Raw genomic sequence first — 19,557 nt, forward strand, 5'->3', positions numbered from 1 at the left:
CTGAGCCATGAGGGAAGAGTTCAGTCGCATGTCAGAAATGTCAGGGTCAACTATTATATTTAGAAAGTCATGAATATTTAACTTCAGTCATCTGCTGGCAGAAGGAGGAGGAGCCATACGATGTGACATGCGAGATCAAGTGTGTGAAGGTGTGAATCGCTCTGTTTTATATGGCAGCCATGCACTTGAAAGAGGGTGAGAGATTTGGCAAATAAGCCTGAATGAAGGCAGCTAATAGCTATTGTGTTTTTAGCTCAGTGAAGGAAGTTGGGTGTTTCACGTGGGGTGGCCTGTGAAATATGTGGTTTTAATGTGTTCTCTTAACGGGCGCTCGGGCTGACAAATGGCTGGCCGAGGAGGTGACGACACATACGTTACACTGTGAGGTATTTGATCTGCCACATTTTATGGCGCCACAGTACAGTAGAAGGATTTATTTTCTTTTTCTTTGGGCTGAATTTGTGCTGCTGCTGTTAGAAGAACAACAGTTCGTTGGGTCTTTATTCTTCACGAAGGTGTCGCTCTGCGACGCTCATCAGCTGTGAAGCTCTTTCTATTCAGACTGAAGTTTGCCTGAACCGCCCATCACTTCACACCTGAGTCATCTCAGTAAAGTTTATTCAGTTTTTCTATGCAGACGCTTCAAACACCGTAGTAAGATTTCATATAGTCGTTCAGTAATCCAAGTTTCAGTGTGGAACACACACTTGTTTTTTGTGTGTGTCGATACCGAGCAGCAGAATAAATTCACTGTGAGAGACTAGAGTCATCGTTTTATGTGTAACATCACACCAAGAAACTAACAAATAGATTTAGCCAAGAATAAATAAATAAATATATATATATATATATATATATATGGGCTTTTTAACCAAACACATGCCTTTAAACTTGATACCAGTACTTCTACCAGTAGTAAATAATGAACAAAGGGAAATAATAACACTGCTACTACCATTGCTAATAATAATAATAACTTTGCTTTTGGTTATTTACAGTTTTACAAAACACCATGAGTTAATAAAGTCCAGGCAGCTCGTTGCACAGACTGTTCTGCATTTATAAAAAATCAGGTTTTTGTCAATTCAAAGAAAATATTTGTTTTTTAAATGAAAAAACATGAACTTTCCTGTCATTTATATATTTCCTCACTAATTTGGTGGAGATGAGTTTAGACTTTTCTAAATAGGAAAAGCTGCAAAACCTGGACAATAAAGTTCAAACTCTATGCCCTCCGTGACACTTTCAAACACTTCCAGCTGGCCACATGTAGCGCTGTTCGATATAATGATATGTGTCCGATGACGATATGTAAACATCTATTGTTTCATATTATGCTATTGTTTGTTTTGTGGTGTAGCAATATATTTTCATGGTTCTGATGCTCACTGCAGTGGCTCTGTTCATTTCTTAAAAGTCTCTCTTGTGCTTATATTTAAAATAATCACACTACAGACGGACAAACAACTGTTTTTACTGTTTTTCGTTAGCAACAACGACGGTAAACCCAGCGTGTGGCTCCGCCGTCTGCTTGTCAATTTTCCACATAAACCTTTCACAATAAAGCTCAAAATCCTGTTGAGATTTTTCAGAATAAACTGAAATGATCGACATTATTCTCAAACATCAAATTTCTGAATATGCATCAAACAAATCACCTCAGATAAAAACATGAGGTAACTATAAATGGCGCTCACAATCGACGCCCAGCTGAAAACACTTCACACAAGTCGAGTTGCCTGAGATTCACTGAATTTACAGAAAATAAACTATTTTGCGATGTATATCGTTATCGGGATAAGAAATGTCATACCGGGATATGACCATATCGCGCAGCCCTGGCCACATGGGAGTCTTTGTCGTGCTGATTCTGGCCCCCGTGCCTTATGTTAGACACCTTTAGTGTAAGCTTTTACCCTTTAATTTGTATATTTGCCAGTATTTTGTTATCATAAACTATCCGTCATCGATATTCATCCGAGTCTAACTTCTTGGTAGTACCTGGGAGGATGGTTGGTTGCAGTGAGTTTGTGTTCCCGGCTCGCACTGTGCTCACTGTCCTGGAAACACTGTAACGCTGTGGGCTTCCGACTCGGACAGCGGTGTTTTGGTTACTTCTGTCACATTTTCTCCTGCTTCCCTGCCTCCATGTTTCCGCCCTCCACAACATGTTTCCTTATAGAAGTAATGTAAAGCCCTTTGTTTAGATCCTGATCTGCTAACATCGTCATGGTGATGCAAACAGGATAGGCAGGTACGCACGTTGAATGAATCCAGTGTTCATTTTATGTTATGCACTCGATTTTTTTGCACTTATAATAGTGAGTAAGACTGTTTGAGATTAAGAGTAAGGAGATGTGAGGACAGCATGTTTGCTCTGAGTGTGTCCATATTGCGTTAGCTTGTCACTTTGCAACAGGTGCACTGCTGCTGACAACATAGAACTGAAGTGAAAAGATCCGCCCTGTGTCACAGCACATGTACGTTTGGTGCATCACTCTTGAACATCCACTTACTTAACAGCCAGTTTGTGCCTGACTGCTTTAAATGAACCTCTTTATAAACCAGTCTCCATCCAGTAACACTCAATAGCTCACCCAGTCACTGTGCTCGTCTCCCCACAAAGAGAGTTAATGAAACTGAGGAGCAGCTACATTCACTTGGAGTAATAGTAATAGTAGTCGTTTGATTCATTTGAGCTCTGTTAGGAAAAGAAAAAAATGTATAATCAGTTTTTTTGAAGATTATCAAGTTTTAATGAATTAGCAGTTAAAAGTTGTTTTATTCAGTTTTTGCACTGATTATCTGAAAGTATGAACATTTTGCAGTTCATTCAGGTTCACTTATGTGTTAATGCTTTAATATGTTGAACGTCAGTGAAAGGTCACCGTGTCTGTTATGAACCTGAATTGCAGGACTTTTCATGTAAAGCCTATAACAGGATGAAGACCGCTCTTATTGTTTGTTAATGTTAATATTTCAGAGCCAGTGTTTCTGTTTCTGTGCTGTTTCTTCCTCTTTATCTTTGAGGTCAGTTATTATCATATCATAGCTTCCCATTTCAAAACTTTTCAACCAATCAGATCCAGAGGATCCAGATGTGCTAGTCTGCAAAAGCAACTAAAAGTACAGCAAAACTATAGTAGTAAGTCAAAATGTATGCTCCAGATTCTGAGTGTTATTATTATTAAATCATCTCTACACTTCTATCAGTTTCACAGTGAAACCAGCACAGAAGCATAAAGCAGGCAAACTGATCTTCGTCATATTTAAGTGCATCGAGCGGGCATCATGTGTCACAGGCTGCCTGCTCTAAGCTACAGGGAGTGTTTTTGTTTGTACATGCATGTGTGACTTCCTGCTTTGTGCTACCTGCAAGGAAGCAACTGTGCAAACTATCCTGATTTCAACTCTGTGTATGAAAGAAAATGATGTGTGGAGCCAGTTATACAGTGTGTTTGAACATTTTTCATTTTTAATGGTTTGGAAACGTAAAAATGCTCAAAATAAAGTTTTAAAGGTCAGATCTGAATCGGTAATATTAGGAAAGACAATGATGAAGATTATCATTTGTTTTTATCGTTTTATACTCAGGAACAACCTCAAAAACTGAATCTAATAAAACATTAGCATTGCATTAATCATGTTTCACTTACATTGCTCTTAAGAAAATGATCAAACGAGGCAGGCGATGCTTCTCTAACTGCTGGGCTTCCTCTCAGACTTAACCTGTGTACCGTAGAGAGTTAATCAGCAGAAGAGTTCAATTCTAATCCCAGGACGGGCTCGCCGTGTGACGGCCCATTGTCTCGTACAGTATAGCTGCCCCTGCAGTCTTCAGCAGGCAGCAAACTTAAACCTCACACCATTTAAATGGTAATCTGTCTCTGGGCTTTAGAAGTCCTCTATTCACCATCCTGGGAGAGGCTTTATGCCACGCACCCCCACCCCCCTCTGCCTCCTTCTAATTACTTTTAGTACATGAGCCCGGCAGCCTGCTTATCCAGGCCCCTCCCCTCTCTCTGGGAGGCTTAGCTCTCACCTCAGTCACATATCTCTTTCTGATGAGCTGCCCCTTCAAATTATACACGCACAAAAGTTTAATCCCACTCATTTGAATAATAAAGATTATGTTACTGTGGTCTGTTTGTTGTCAAAACACTGAGCCTTCTAATCAGGAAGGCATGACTGGGTCAACCATTTACAACAGCCACAGTATCAGGTTTCCCCAAGCCAGCAGTGTGTGTGTGTGTGTGTGTGTGTGTGTGTGTGTGTTGGATTCTTCTGCTGATTTAGCCACACACACACAACAGGTTCAAAAGTCATGTTCTTCAGTGTGTGATTTTTGTCCAGCGCACAGGTGGGTCTAATGTTCAGACTCACCAGGTGAACCTTCCCAGGATGAAGTAGAAACTTTATTAAATCAGTACCAGCTCATTTTGTCGTTATTCCAAAGTCGGTTGACTCGTTTGCTTAAATGCAGGTTGATTCTGGCAAACTGTTCATTTAAAGACAGGATGTGAAACTGTGTTCGAGGCAGCGCATAACAATAATAGTTTCATTTAAAAAATGCCTGAATGACTTCAGTTAAGAAATACTGAGGGTTTAACTTTAACTGCACTATTTTATAGTTAGAAGGGCCCAGATGGCGAGTACAGGACATAAAGGTACATCAACAAGCTCTAGAAGCCTTCATGCAGTCAGTCTCAGGAAACATGTCTGTCACCATTGTTGGCTTACCTGTGTGCAGTGCATTAGACATTAGTTATTTGCATTAGACACGAGTCTTACATTAATAAGATCTACAGGTTAATCTTCACGCTCAGCAGGCAGCATTAGCCTACCGAGCAGCAGCCTCCTTCTGACTTGTTGGTAATGGCTGTAGCCCTCTGTCATCACAGCCACTGGTACCAGCAGAACAAACAGACAAAAAAAAGAAAACCTAAAAGCTGTTCCCTCAACTCATTTTTAAAACACAGCATACAAACAAACACAGGTGAGTCCTGCATATCAAACATTAGAAGGTTGTATCACAACTCGGAGAATACTTTAAACCTGCAGATTGGCTGGCAGGCAGCGCCTTTGTTCTTAATAGGACTGGTGTTACACGAAGTCTATGACAAAATGACCCTGCACTAGAGCCGGGCGATATAAGATTTTTCATATCACGATATGTTTTTTTCATTTCAGGCGATAACGATATATATCACGATATCAGCCAAATAACTATATTTGTAAGATTTAAATGTGCCGTTGCTCACAAGTAAAATGTGAAATAATCAGCAGCTTGTTTTGATTTAAATATTTATTTCCCATAATAAGTTCAACAGGGTAGATGTGCTTAAGGAACACGAGACTTTTTCAGATAAATAAAGGCAAATATTGCAAACTACACAAAAGGCAGCCGCTAAAGCATTTAAGTTTCAAAACAGAACGAAACAGACTAAATTGTCAATTCCACTTAGAAACAAAATATTAATTCTAAAAATAAATCTTAGTTTGTTTTACAGAAGAACTGATAAAATTGACTAACTTTTGTCAATATCAAATAAACTGAGAACTAAAAGGAAATTCTCCATCTCTCCTTGTTGTGTAGCTGAGCTTTTCCAACAGTTTTAACAGTTACTTTAGTCTGACAAAAGCCGGATGACGAATTAGCGCTTCCAGTCAGAGACTGAGCTGCACCGCTTTATTGTATTTCCAGACTTGCTTTCGGCATATTTACAGTGCCGCTGCTCTGTTTTTGTCAGACTTGAAATAGCTGAAATACCTTCACACTGCGGGACTTCTGTGGCTCTTCCGTTCGACAATCTCTCCGGCGTTGGAGCCGTCATCTGTTTTCTCTTCGGTAACCTTCGGTCACCTCTCGGTTGATTTTTCTCCAGTTGGCGCACTCATTTCCTCCATTACCGGGCGGCACGGCGGCTGGCTGCTTCCCAAATACACATGTGCGGCTTGGCACTTGTGCTGTACGTAACAAGTCACGTGACGTGACGCTGCGGCTGTGATTGGTTCGGCTCTGCGCTACTTAATTTGGATTGGCTGTTCTTCTTCTTCTTTTTTTTAAGAGAACAAGAGCGGTGAGGCCTATCGCAATAGTTTAACTTTTCTATCGAGAAAAAGTTATTTCGCAATACATATCGTTATCGTTCTATCGCCCAGCTCTACCCTGCACCCATTTAATGGATGATATTAGTTAACATTCTTCCTGATAAGTTTATGGTTTCAGTCGCTAATTTAAAGTCTTATTAAATATCAGACAGTGGTTTGAAAATCTCTGCACACCCGAATGAATGACGGGTGCATCGGACCAAGATCTGTTTTTATCTAATAGTTAGAATCTCAGTTTTCACTCTTTTATTGAGTCACAACATTTCGGCCCAAATAACCTTCCAGTATCATCCATCCGTCCGTCCGTCCGTCCGTCCGTCCGTCCGTCCATCCATCCATCTTCTTCCGCTTATCCCGAACGTGGTTGTGGGGGCAGCAGCCTAAGCAGAGAGCCCAGATCTCCCTCTCCCAGCCACCTCCTCCAGCGTGTCCTGGGTCTGTCCCGGGGCCTCCTCCCTGTGGGACATGCCCAGAATGCCTCACCTGGGAGGCGCCCAGGACGCATCCTTGTCAGCTCACCTCAACTGGCTCCTTTCGATGTGGAGGAGCAGCGGCTCTACTCTGAGCCCCTCCCGGAAAGCTGAACTCCTCACCCTATCTCTAAGGGAGAGGCCAGCCGGCCTTCGGAGGAAGCTTCCGCCGCTGTTATCTTCAATATCATTGTTTTGGTCACTACCCAAAGCGCATGATAGGTGAGGGTAGAGACTGCAGCTGCAGCACCACTCCGTCTGTCGGTCTCCCGCTCCTCTCTCTCCTCACTTGTGAACAACCCCGAGATACTTAAACTCCTCAACTTGGGCCGGAACTCGTCCATGACCCAGACTGGGTACCCCTCCTGTTTCTGGGTGAGGACCACGGCTCAGGTGCCAGAGGTCACCTACTAATCAGAAGGTTGATGGTTCGATCCCTGTCTGCTCCAGTGTATGTGATAAATATCCTTGGGCACGATGAAAACCTCCTTTAGAAAATATTTGCAAAATTAGAATTAAAGATGATATTTTCCAAATCTGTGTGTTCAGACTGTAAATGCTCAGCACAGACACTGAGCACTGCAGTGGAGAAACGGAGGCCTGACCCTGCACCTGGGGACGAACAGAGCGAGATAAATACCCCAAACCTCAGGTGGATGATCAATGATAGGAGCTTCCATTCCCGTCCTGCAGGACTGATCCTGCAAATTCCTGAAACAGAACCAACCTGGAGTAAGACGGGTGGCATTTTGTGACGTTTGATCTGTCAGAAAGGGTTTAAGAGGGTGACCAACTTCCTGGCACAACATCACAATGAGAACTTTTTCAAAATGACTTTGATGTTTTATACTTGTCAGATCCAAATAATCTCAAAGATGAAAGAGAAAAATAAATGAATAAGAAATCAAATTCAGTTTTTCCTGTTATGAAAAACAGGTTGATTATCTGGATTTTTAGCAGGTGTAGCTCCTGTGGGTGCAGCGATTGTTCGACTGTTCGAGAAGCCTGACGTCAAACTGCATTATGTTAAAAACTAAACTTCACACATGGTGCTTGATGCTGGTCTGTTTTCAGCTCAGAATAAACGTGTGCGCTTGTTAAGCTAGAAATGAAGTCAAATGATTCAAGTCTTTGCTTTGAGACGTGGCAGTTAGTACAAGGGATGAACTGACAGCTGTTATTTTACAAGAATCTGTTTCAAAAGTTCTTAATTATTCCATTAAATTAGTAACATTATTCCTAATTCATTTTTAGAAATCCATTTACTTATTTCTCTTTTTTTGTTGCATTTTTAAAAGATTGTCAAAATCATTTTTTTAATTCTGAAAATTTAAAAACATTTTCCACTAAGTTTTCAAATTTAGAATAATGTTATTGTCAAAATACAAAAAAAAGTATTTGTCGCACAATTAACAGTAAGTAACAAAATGACTCGTATTTTGATGTGCGTGGCTCTCCTGGTCCTTCATAGAGGAGGGTGGAGAACAGCTTTTTGGTGTGTGTGTGTGTGTCTGTGTGTGTGTGTGTGTGATGAGGCTTAACTCTGCGAACAGCCGAGAACACGCGCTGTAACTTAAGCTTCATTATGTGCGTTCTGTGGCCTGGAGGTAGATGGAGGATTAAGGAAAGATTTTCAGCAGCTTCCTCAAATTGCTGTCTTTCCAGTTTGAGAGTAGCTCTGTGATTAACAAAGTGTAGCTTCACAAGGATGGTCCTGTGTTGGCTCCGGCTCTCTCTCATCCTCTTCCCCTCCTTCATGCTGTATTTCTCCTTCTGCACGTCTTGTCGAATCGCCGTGCGACCCGTTTCCCTCACTCGTGGTCACCAGGCTTACAAACACTCATTGGTATCATTTTAACTTTGATTTCACATCATTTTATCCAGAACATCAAATAGGTGTGAGCCCTTTCCCCACGTGTTCCTACCACCTCCCTTCCTAACTGCTTTTCATTGTTTGAAGCAATCAGCTGAAACTGCGCTCTTTAAGGAAACAGAATGAAGGTTAATGATTGAAGGGCCGCCTGTGTGGAACATCTGTGCTAACACTAAGGATGCAGCAGGTGCTGGGTACAGTAATACTGTCACATATTGTTACCTGAAGCAGGTTTTGTGAAATGTGTTATGTTAGCGTCAGGTGTCTTGTAAGAGAGACGTTTTTATCAGACACTGCTGTGGGGAAGAGGAGAGAAAGGACGCGCTGCAAACAAACCAGCTGTGTCCTCATTCAGACCTGCAGACGTTTCTCTCCATCGTTATACCTCGATGTTATACCTCCACTTTCACTAAATGAGAGTTGGAGCTTAAGAATCCTTTGGATTATCCAGTGCCTGGCTAGCACTTAAGCCCCAGCCGCCCTCGTGATTTCAATTAAAAATGTGTGCCTTCAGCAAGGTTTTTGCTCCCACTCCCTTTTTTAAGCTTTAGATGAATTACTGTAAAGACGCTGATGGAAATGGCTCTAAACCCTCTCCTGTGCCCACTCTCCTTCCATCTGCAGATGATCCAACTGACCAGCGTACTTGCCTTATCTGTGGAGATCGCGCCACAGGCCTGCACTATGGCATCATCTCCTGCGAGGGCTGCAAGGGCTTCTTCAAGCGCAGCATCTGCAACAAGCGCGTGTACCGCTGCAGCCGCGACAAAAACTGCGAGATGTCACGCAAGCAGCGCAACCGCTGCCAGTACTGCCGCCTGCTTAAGTGCCTTCAGATGGGAATGAACCGTAAAGGTAAAGTAGATGTTTCAAGCCACCAAAAACAGATGTTTGTTTGGTAATAAATGTCTGACTCATCCAGTTGTGGTAACAATGAAGCATCAATGACAAAAGAATTAGTACCCAGACCAGAAAAGAGTCAGAGGTACTACAGTTGAAGGTCGTGTCTGGAGAGTGACTGGCCTCTTAAATGAAACGTCTTCACAAACTTTCAGTCACCTTGTTTTTCTGCTTTTAACAGTTTTTCAGTACAGTGCACTGTCAGTATGACTCTGAAACCAACGGTAGGTGAACTGATCATCTTGTTACAGGGTAAACGGTTCTTATATGACGCTTTTCTACTCAGAGGACTCAAAGCAATTTACACAGCTTGCCTCATTCACACGAGTTTTTTCTATCCTCTGTTTCATACTGTGATGCATCCATCGGAGTGTCTTGACCAATGATATTTGGCATGCAGACTTTGGCGAGCACGCGGGGATCGAACCACCAAACTTCCATTTAGTAGGTGACCGGCTGTACTTCCTGAGCTGCAGGCAACCTTTGATTTAAGCATTCATGTGGACTTCACTGTGCCACTTAAACACTGTTGAAGACGCAGCACTTCCCCTGAATGTCCACGGCAAGCCTGAGTCAATGAGGCCACACGTTTAAACCATCCACACCTAAAGGATGGACGAACAGATGCTGTTCCCTGACTCGAGCCTGTCCCAACCATCATGGGGGAGTTTGGGATTGGCCACATGAATGCTTAAATTAAAGGTTTCCTGTAAGTAGAGCCGGTCACCTATTAACTGGAAGTTTGGTAGTTCGATCCCACCGCTCTGTCGCAGCGCTGACAGACCGGTGGGACTGTGGTGCCGTGGGTGAAGGTGTGTTATTAACCCTCTGGGGTCGATGGACACGCCGCTGCCTGCAAGTCATGTGACCGGTTTAAGATGACATAGTAACAAGATGCGACTCTGCTGAGTCTCTGTTTAAATTATGGTTAAAGTTAAACTACATGGCAGTTTTTAAATGTTGCTGATAGGCCAGGTTACACCAGAGTTATGATAAAACATCCACACACTGCTTTTTTCTAAATACTATATGTTTAGTGCAGGAAGGAACAGTGAACATGGCCGCGCTAACAACAACAACACACCAAGGAAAAATGCCTCCCCTTTCCTATTGGTGGAAAAATGTACCAATCCAAAAACGATATGGCTGAATGTGACCTTTGTTGTTTAGGAAGAGGTCAAAGTTGTGGGAGAGAGTCGGGATATCGATGGGAGAGATTTGAGATGTTTAGCGTGTTTGGAGTGTGTAGTTAGTGTGTAGTTGTTTTGTTCTGTGTGTCAAAAGTACACCGCTGAGTGTCACAGTCAACGGCAGGCTGCAGTGTAAACGCTGCGTCCAGGTGGAAGACGCCTCCTGCTGTCTCGTGGTGGACACAAACTATTTTTTGGAGTTGCACAATAATTTGTGTGGCGTCTTACTGTGACACCTAAACACTTCCTAATTTTTCAACTTCTCATTTTCAACTTCAAGTTATGTTTCTTGACTGATTTTTTAGATCATTGTGTGAATGCAGTAAGTCACCATGAATAAATAACTTTATTTATTCAAGACGAGCTAAACGGTTTTTAAAGGTGAAATACAAAGTAGTCAAAAACAGCCCAATAAATCCTGAAAGATGAGGTTTAAGTTTTTGGTAAAAATGTGTTCGCAGTGCAGATTTGTGTAAATGTAAGCACGTAACAGAACCTCATGTGGAGTAGCTTCTAGATCTACATGCTTATTTATGAAAAGGTTCTACAGTACAGAAAATCTAAATTCATATTTTTTATGTTACTGAAACTATATGGGCTAAATGAGGAGGTTACAGACTGTGTGTATATGGACCGTGTATAGATCCGCCCCTGTAATTTAGATGTGTCAAAATCAGGTTTTTAAGATGCTGAGTGGCCAGAGCTGCTTCTGTCAGGACTTTGCTCCGTTTATCTGTGAGCTAAACAAACAGCTGCTCGCAAAGTCTCTGAAAACCTGGAAACGCTTGAATGTGTCAATTCTACCAATAAATCTGTTTCTCGCTGCTGGACTTTGGGAATGCTTAGTGACACACACACACACACACACACACACACACACACACACACACACACACACACACACACACACACAATCTAAGCTGCAGTTTTCCTTCCACAGACATGTGCTGCCCCCATGTGGCTAAAACTTGTAAGTGACTGTCCTCATGGCCTTATTCTTCAAGTGCCTGTCTTAGAATGGAGATGAGACTGGGACTCACCCAGCCAGACACACTAATCACAGCGATTTTATCTACACTGCAGAAACACTTTGTAACACTCACACACACTAAGACTATGAGATGAAATGTACTTTGCTTGTAAGTGTACCAAAAAAATATGACTGCCCGCCAGCAGGAAAGCTGTATTTGGAACTGGATGGTGGGACAGTTTTGCGTGATGTGCTTTAGCCACTAGGGAGAGCTGTGACACCGATCATGTTTGGTTAATGGAACAAATGACTTTTTCCTGTTTTTTGACATGTAGCAATCAGAGAGGACGGCATGCCTGGAGGGAGGAACAAAAGCATTGGACCTGTGCAGGTAAATGGACTGAAGGATTGTGTTGTTTGTGGTGCGCACTGACCTTTCCCTGGCTCCCAGTCAGCCTGAGCATCATCGCTGTGGCTCAGCCTCTGAAGAATTGTGCTTACAGTAAACCCACTCAGATCACAAGCCATTAAATAACACAGAGCTGGAGTGCTGCAGTCCTACTCTTCGGGATGCTCATAATGAGAGCGAGCCCTGACCTTGTTATATCATCTGTATAATTGTGTAGCAGCTGATTAGTCCCCATTCAGCAGTGCCTTTATTATTAATGTGAAGCGAGGGAACAAATGGTCAGAAAAATGTGTGACATGAGGATAAGTACCACTGTGCCGCTATTCACGGGGAGGGAGGCGCTCGATTCATTCGGGCTCAATTGAACGAGTGAAAACAGAGAAACACGGCTTCCATTAAGAACCAGCGCCCTTAATGAAAGCAGGACCTTTCTGTCATGAATATGGAATGAAAACGCCTGTTACAGTATTTGGGATGAACTGATAGAAATGAAAGTGACTTGACCTCCCTCAGGCACGAGACGTGGTATGCGCAGGCGTGCTGAAGCCTTTCAGAATGGCTTTTGTCTGTGTTTTCTGCTCGTGCTGACCTGCACAGATCTTATTATTTTAAGTGTGTGAATCATCCAATCAAACGCGCACACACACACGCCTCTTTTCTTTCTGTGTCATTATGTGATTGTGTCCTTGCTCCTCAGCATTTTAATGAAAAGCCGTGTGCTGTTAGTTGGTGCTAATCAATTGAACTGATGCACATGCATGGATGTGCTGTAAGCTCCAAACCTCCGTGTGTGTGTGTGTGTGTGTGTGTGTGTGTGTGTGTGTTCTAGATAACAGAGGAGGAGATCGAGCGGATCATGTCGGGCCAGGAGTTCAAGGAGGACGCCCCGGAGCACACCTGGGGCAACAACGGCGACAGCGACCACAGCTCGCCAAGCAACGGCGCATCGGAGGGCAACCAGCCGTCGCCTGCCTCCACTCTGTCGTCCAAGTGAGTCGTCGATCTCATCCGCTCAGCTACGCGCCACTGGCACTCGCCCCATCTTTGAGATAATGAGCCGGCCCTGACAGTCTAACACCTCGTTCCCATCTCACCCAGACTTTAGTTAAAGTATTCATGGGCCAAAGAATGCCTGAATATGCAGCTCCTCAGGCTCGCTGATCACAACCAAACACAAAGAGCTCACCGCACTATCTGCTGTTCTTGCTTGGAGACGAGCATATTGTCTATCTGCACTCATCAAGGACAAATATTGTCTAGGTGCTTGCATGATGGCATTTATTTTAGTCTCATTTTGTGTAAACATCAGGTTTTATCTCAGCAGCCTGAAAACTATTCAGGGGACGGCTTTTCTTTTTTTATGAGATGGAATTAAACCTTGCCAGAAATGAACAGCAAACAGAAAGCCTGCGTCGCATGCGCTCGTGCACATGCCCAGAATGCGAAGTTTAGTCTGCAAGTTTGTGAAAAAATGCAAAGAGTTTGATTGGGGATGAAGCTCAGCACATCAGGGTGAGGTTAAAGGAGGGTTTGCCTGAGAAATGCAAACCCCGACGTGTGCGCCAGCGTGTTTTTGTCCCCTCAATACTAACAAAATCTGCATTACTGTAACCTTTGACCTTTGTGTGCTTCCAGTCGCTCCGCTGAAATGAACGGCTACACGGCAGCCCTGCGGGACCAGTACATTAACACCTCCATGCCCACGCATTACCAGCTCTTGCCTCACCTGTTCAGCTACGCCGCCCAGTCTGGCCTGCTGGCCTCTCAGCCCCGCAACCTCTACCCACAGCCCCACCCTCTGGTGCAGCAGCTGGTGGCTGCTGAAGAGCTGGCCCCCCTGACCACTCCAATGCTTATAGAAGAAGAGTGAGTTCATACTCAGCATTATGCGTTGTGTAGAGGCGCGGCCAAATGAAAGGAGAAAGCAAAATTCTCAATTAGATACTCATTTTGTAGCAAACAGTCCTTCCCAGTAAACCAAACTTGTTAGTCTTTTTCTAATTGTATGTCGTGAACGTTGCCATTTACCTTGGTAAGTGAGATGCAGGTGTGTTGGAATAGGAATTAGGCTCTTGAACCTCTATGTCAATATTTTGAGAGCCTGGCGCTCTCACAAGCGCTCCAACAGGAGGATATTCTCTGAATATAAAGTTCATCATATGTTTTTGGTCGTTGATGCTGACTGTGTGAGGTTTCTTCATCATTTCTTCCACTTCCACATACACTGAAGCATCCCCACAGCATTCATTCCCACCATCAGTGTTCTTAGGGTTGCCTTTTCTTCCTGTGTACAAACACTAGCAGTGTCGCTGTGACCAAACAACTCTTAGTGTTATTTGACCAAAGGACAAAGGATTGTCCTCAGCATTCTTGCCTTGAAGGAGTCTCTTCTGCTAACGTGGAGCTCTTCTGGTCTACAACCAAACATCTCCTACTCCTGTGAGCTCTTTGCTTTATTAGTTTCTCCCCTCCAAGTCTAAAGTGATTTGTTTTTGGCTTGATGCATTTTCATGTGGCAGCTCAAACTGCTGCCAACGTTTTTATACGGCGTGTAAACTGGAAGATAAAACACGGCAGCGTTTGTGCTGTGGCTCAATGAAAAGCTCTGTTGTTCAGTGGGATAATAACACTGACCATGATCAGCGTTTTATTCAATTCAATTCAATTCAATTCAATTTTATTTATATAGCGCCAAATCACAACAAAAGTCGCCTCAAGGCGCTTCATAGATACAGAGAAAAACCCAACAATCATATGACCCCCTATGAGCAAGCACTTTGGCGACAGTGGGAAGGAAAAACTCCCTTTTAACAGGAAGAAACCTCCGGCAGAACCAGGCTCAGGGAGGGGCGGGGCCATCTGCTGCGACCGGTTGGGGTGAGAGAAGGAAGACAGGATAAAGACATGTTGTGGAAGAGAGACAGAGGTTAATAACAGATATGATTCAATGCAGAGAGGTCTATTAATACATAGTGAGTGAGAAAGGTGACTGGAAAGGAAAAACTCAATGCATCATGGGAATCCCCCGGCAGCCTACGTCTATTGCAGCATAACTAAGGGAGGATTCAGGGTCACCTGGTCCAGCCCTAACTATATGCTTTAGCAAAAAGGAAAGTTTTAAGCCTAATCTTGAAAGTAGAGATAGTGTCTGTCTCCTGAATCCAAACTGGAAGCTGGTTCCACAGAAGAGGGGCCTGAAAACTGAAGGCTCTGCCTCCCATTCTACTTTTAAATACTCTAGGAACAACAAGTAGGCCTGCAGAGCGAGAGCGAAGTGCTCTAATAGGGTGATATGGTACTACAAGGTCATTAAGATAAGATGGGGCCTGATTATTTAAGACCTTGTATGTGAGGAGCAGGATTTTGAATTCAATTCTGGATTTAACAGGAAGCCAATGAAGGGAAGCCAAAACAGGAGAAATATGCTCTCTCCTTCTAGTCCCTGTCAGGACTCTTATCCCAAACTAATTCTAGTATGAAAGTTAGAAATGCTCTGTTGACATTTCTTTGTCAAAATTAGAAAGGTTTGTGATTTTGAAAGTGCAGGAACTTTCTGATCACATCTTGATTTTTTTCAGCATTACATTATTTTAAAGATTCCTTTAAATACATTTTGTGTGATTGTTTATTTTTTCCTCATTATTTTACATTTATTCCTCAGCTAAATTCAGTGAAATGCTTTAGGAAATGGCCTGAAGTCAGCTGCGCTCTGTTGGTAACAGAGGTTAGAATTAGCTGAAGGCTAAGCAGATCTGCTCTGTGAAATGAGGAGAATATAGAGGGACAGGAAATCAGACGGTGAGGGATGTGAAGGCTGCTGAAAACAGGAATAAGTGAACTACAGCTGTGTGTTGTGGAGTGGGATGCTGATTTGAGCCACATCAGGCCCATGATGAGAGTTTTCCTGCCCACCACACATCTGTCTCGTTGTTGTTTGCTCACTAGGTACAAGGTAACACAAGTGGAGCTGTTTGCTCTGCTGTGCCGTCTGGCAGACGAGCTGCTCTTCCGCCAGATCTCCTGGATCAAGAAGCTGCCCTTCTTCTGTGAGCTCTCCATAGAGGACTACACCTGCCTGCTCAGCTCCACCTGGCAGGAGCTCATCCTGCTCTCCTGCCTCACTATCTACAGTGGCCAGATCTTTGGAGAGCTGGCCGACATCACAGCAAAGTACACGCCATCTGACGACGAGCTTCAGGGGTGAGTGGCGAGTGCTTAAAGAGCAAAAGGAGAAAACAATTGGGGTGTTTTGTTTATGAGCTTTAGAATAACTTGAATTATTGAGGAGCCAAAAAACACCCACATTTACTCCATTTAGTTTATAACTATTAAATACCTCCCCTGAGTTTCTTAGAGGTGCACAGAAGAAACGATATAATAGATGGACACTGTGACGTCGCCCACTGGTTTCTGAGCTCTAGTTTGTTTTACCATCATCACCGTGGTTTAAAAAACAAACAGACAACAATAACTTGTCAGGAGGAGGGGCAGGTCTGCTTGCTCATTGGCTAATCAGTGGCATTAGCCAATGAGCAAGTAGAACCAAGTTGAACCCTCCTTGTTGAAGCATAGAATTACTTATATTTCCAAAAGAGACATTATTTTTGTATTCAATAAAGGCCAAAAAAACTCATCAGGAAAGTGTTTACAGAGGTCAAGTCTTTTTGCAGCTACAGCTATCGCCATCTGGTGGCCGTTATGGCATTTCTGCATTGACGTGCTTTTACCAAACTAGAACCTGCAGTCAGCTGTGCTTCACTTACTGCTCTCAGAAACCTCGTTTCAGCCACAGCTGTTTTCTCTTTTTAGGGAAAGAGCTATACGTTTACCCACTAGCAGACAACTGATAGAGTTAGCAACTAGCTAACTTCTAAAGCAGATCTTTAAGCAAAGTCAAAGGCAAGACAATAGGGCTCTGAATGATGGCTTACATTGCTATTTGTGTGCTGGTATTATAACAAGACAGCTGTTGGTAACTTTGTAACTGTAATTCAAATCATTTATTCATACAGCAGCTGTAAAAACTCTACAATAATAGTTTTTTGTAGAACGTTTTGTAAAACCTTCTGCGAATGTTACAGTTACACTTTACTGGCTTAGCAACATAAATCAGTTATTACTATTACCATTACTATTGAATATTGAACTGGCATATTTTGTACATATTATGTAAGCCTTATCCAGTCCTATGTTTGTGTCACTAACAATGTTAGCTAGGTAGCTGGCACAGACAATGACCTTTAGATTGTTTTCATATTATTTTCTATCATCAAAAATCAAAATATTATCCAGCAGTTAAGGAGTTGTTAAGGAGGCTAACCGTTTAGGCGACAGTGCAGAAACAGCCAAGGCTAGCTTCTATGCTAGCTTCTATGCTAGCTTTTAGCAGTAGAGAACTTTTGAATTACTATATTGTAATTTTGTAACAGAGACTACTTTAAAAGTAACCTTTCCAGACACTAAAGTTAAGTAGCTCAAGCAAGAACAACAACAAGTGATCTTATTCTATAGTCTTGATATTGATACGTAGCAGAAAGAAACTGCCTTCATTCGTGTTGTCTGTTTTGGTAATTCAGCCTCACCCACAGCAGTCACAGTGGGGCTGTTTCACTATAAGATATTAAATGTTTCTTTTTAGTCTCTGGGAGCTGTGCTAATTCAGTATTTCAGTAGAAATGAGAACAGCAATCAGGAATCCAACATTCCCTCTGCACAGCCAAGATGTTTCACTTTGTGAGCTCATCATCTCTAAAAGGGCTTAATATTTTTCTCCAAGTGTTATTGCTGGGTGAGGCCCAGTGAAGTGGTCCGTGAACAGGAGGCCTCCTCAGAGCTGAGCTGTGGCTAGCACTGTCTGGCATGTGTACTATATACGCTTGTTTCACTTGAAGTAGAAAAGGATGCGTGGGGGAAGAGGGGGAGTGTTCCTGTGTAAATCAAACATGTATAATTTGACCTTCTGACACATTCTCCTAATATAACTCTGCTGCTTCAGTCAATTTGCCCACAGTTTAGTGGTTTTAGACGTGGACGTTTGATTTACAGTGGCATTGTTGAAGTTTGTGAAAGAGATTAGAAGTGCAAGGCAGAAAATTGATGTTTAAAACGTGGAATGAACTTATGAATCTTCTCTTCAAAAAGCTGTGGAATCAGCAGGACGCTTTAAGCACTTTTAATAGATCTGACATATTTCCTCCCTCATTTTCTTTGCCTTGTCCATTGAAGCATGGAAGCTTAAGATAGTGGTGCTGGGGGGATTTTTGTCTTCTTTTTTTATGTGGATTGTAGTGAGGACAGCAAACCCACATAAGTCTATATCATAGTTTGAGTTGGAGCCTTAAAGGCACCGTCTAGCTTCATAGATCTGCAGTTTTCAGCTTAACTGACAGGTCTGTGTGTGATTCCTAAGATTCAGCGAGGATGGGATGGAAGTAATGGAGAGGCTGATCATTCTGTTTCGCAAACTCCACCAGTTAAAGATCAGCAATGAGGAGTACGCCTGTATGAAAACCATCAACTTCCTCAATCAAGGTAACAACAAAGTCTCCAGCGTGTTGACTTTTTGCCATCGCGACCTTCCCCGCTTGACTGTGATAGTTTCTGCTCCACAGATATCAGAGGACTGTCCAACATCTCCCAGCTTGAGCAGCTGAATAAACGCTACTGGTGTGTGTGTCAGGACTACATTGAGTCCAAGTACCCACTGCAGCCTAAACGCTTCCCTGAGATCATGATGTGCCTGCCGGACATCCGCTGCATCTCAAGTAAGGCCTCAAAGAACTGTTTAGGCTGTTGTTGAAGACTGACTTTAGAAATGCACTCAGATACTCATATGTTAGTTTGTTTGAGCTACAAAAATGTGATACTATCCAGTGTTTTGTGCCACACCGATTTATATTCAGCCATGAAAGTCGAAAAGCCTGTGTTTCAGTTTGTGCCCTTATGACCTGTGTTGTTCCCCGCCCTCTGCAGTGCCTTGTCTTTGAAAAACACTGAAAATACAAAAACCGTTGCAAAATTTTATGTTTAATGAATTATTTGGTTAAATTATTTGAGCTAATGGGATAAAAGAAAGCATGGCTTTTGTCATTAAGACAAACTATAAAAAGTGCATTAACCCTGTAAGACCCAACCCATCAGAAAATAGCCAGAAAATTCAGAATTTTTGGAGCTGAGATGTTTAATAACCCTTATAACAAAATCCACAAATTTTATTTTGCTATATCATGTTGTTTATGATTTATTTTTTTGTATTCCATTTGATACATTTGGCTTTTTCTTTTTAACAACAATGTTAATTTTAAAAAGCTGTCCATAACATTTTGAAATTATGGCAAGTATTGATCATGTTGATGGGTTAAAAATCTAGTTACTTTTGAGGTTTTAGCTTATTAATTAAATCAAACACAATCAACTGTTCATTTTTCTGGTAATAAATACAATCATGGCCAAACCTTTGGATAAATACAGACACTTTGCATACATTTCTTTTAGTTACCAACTCTTTGAAACTTTTGAATGATTGGTCGAAACAAGTAATCTAAATAAAAACTGTGAAATAAATGCTACTGCCAGTAATTTTGACCATGACCAACTGTAAACTAGACGTAACTGAACCAAAATCAGCTTCATAA

At 42.4% G+C, this 19,557-nt stretch overlaps 1 protein-coding gene across 2 annotated transcripts in view; it reads left to right on the forward strand.

Annotated features, from left to right (window-relative positions):
* Positions 1 to 19,557, forward strand: part of nr6a1a (nuclear receptor subfamily 6, group A, member 1a) — a 114,265-nt gene that overhangs the window by 88,849 nt on the left and 5,859 nt on the right. For both annotated transcript variants that reach the window (XM_084946405.1, XM_084946406.1), the window contains 7 exons: positions 9,079 to 9,309; positions 11,850 to 11,905; positions 12,753 to 12,913; positions 13,559 to 13,789; positions 15,869 to 16,123; positions 18,333 to 18,454; positions 18,535 to 18,687. In XM_084946405.1, the coding sequence (XP_084802531.1) occupies positions 9,079 to 9,309; positions 11,850 to 11,905; positions 12,753 to 12,913; positions 13,559 to 13,789; positions 15,869 to 16,123; positions 18,333 to 18,454; positions 18,535 to 18,687 (1,209 nt within the window). The remainder of the gene's footprint in view (positions 1 to 9,078; positions 9,310 to 11,849; positions 11,906 to 12,752; positions 12,914 to 13,558; positions 13,790 to 15,868; positions 16,124 to 18,332; positions 18,455 to 18,534; positions 18,688 to 19,557) is intronic.

This window comes from Perissodus microlepis, chromosome 12 (assembly GCF_051167445.1).
Source record: "Perissodus microlepis isolate ML-2025 ecotype Zambia chromosome 12, ASM5116744v1, whole genome shotgun sequence".
Lineage (NCBI taxonomy): Eukaryota > Metazoa > Chordata > Actinopteri > Cichliformes > Cichlidae > Perissodus > Perissodus microlepis.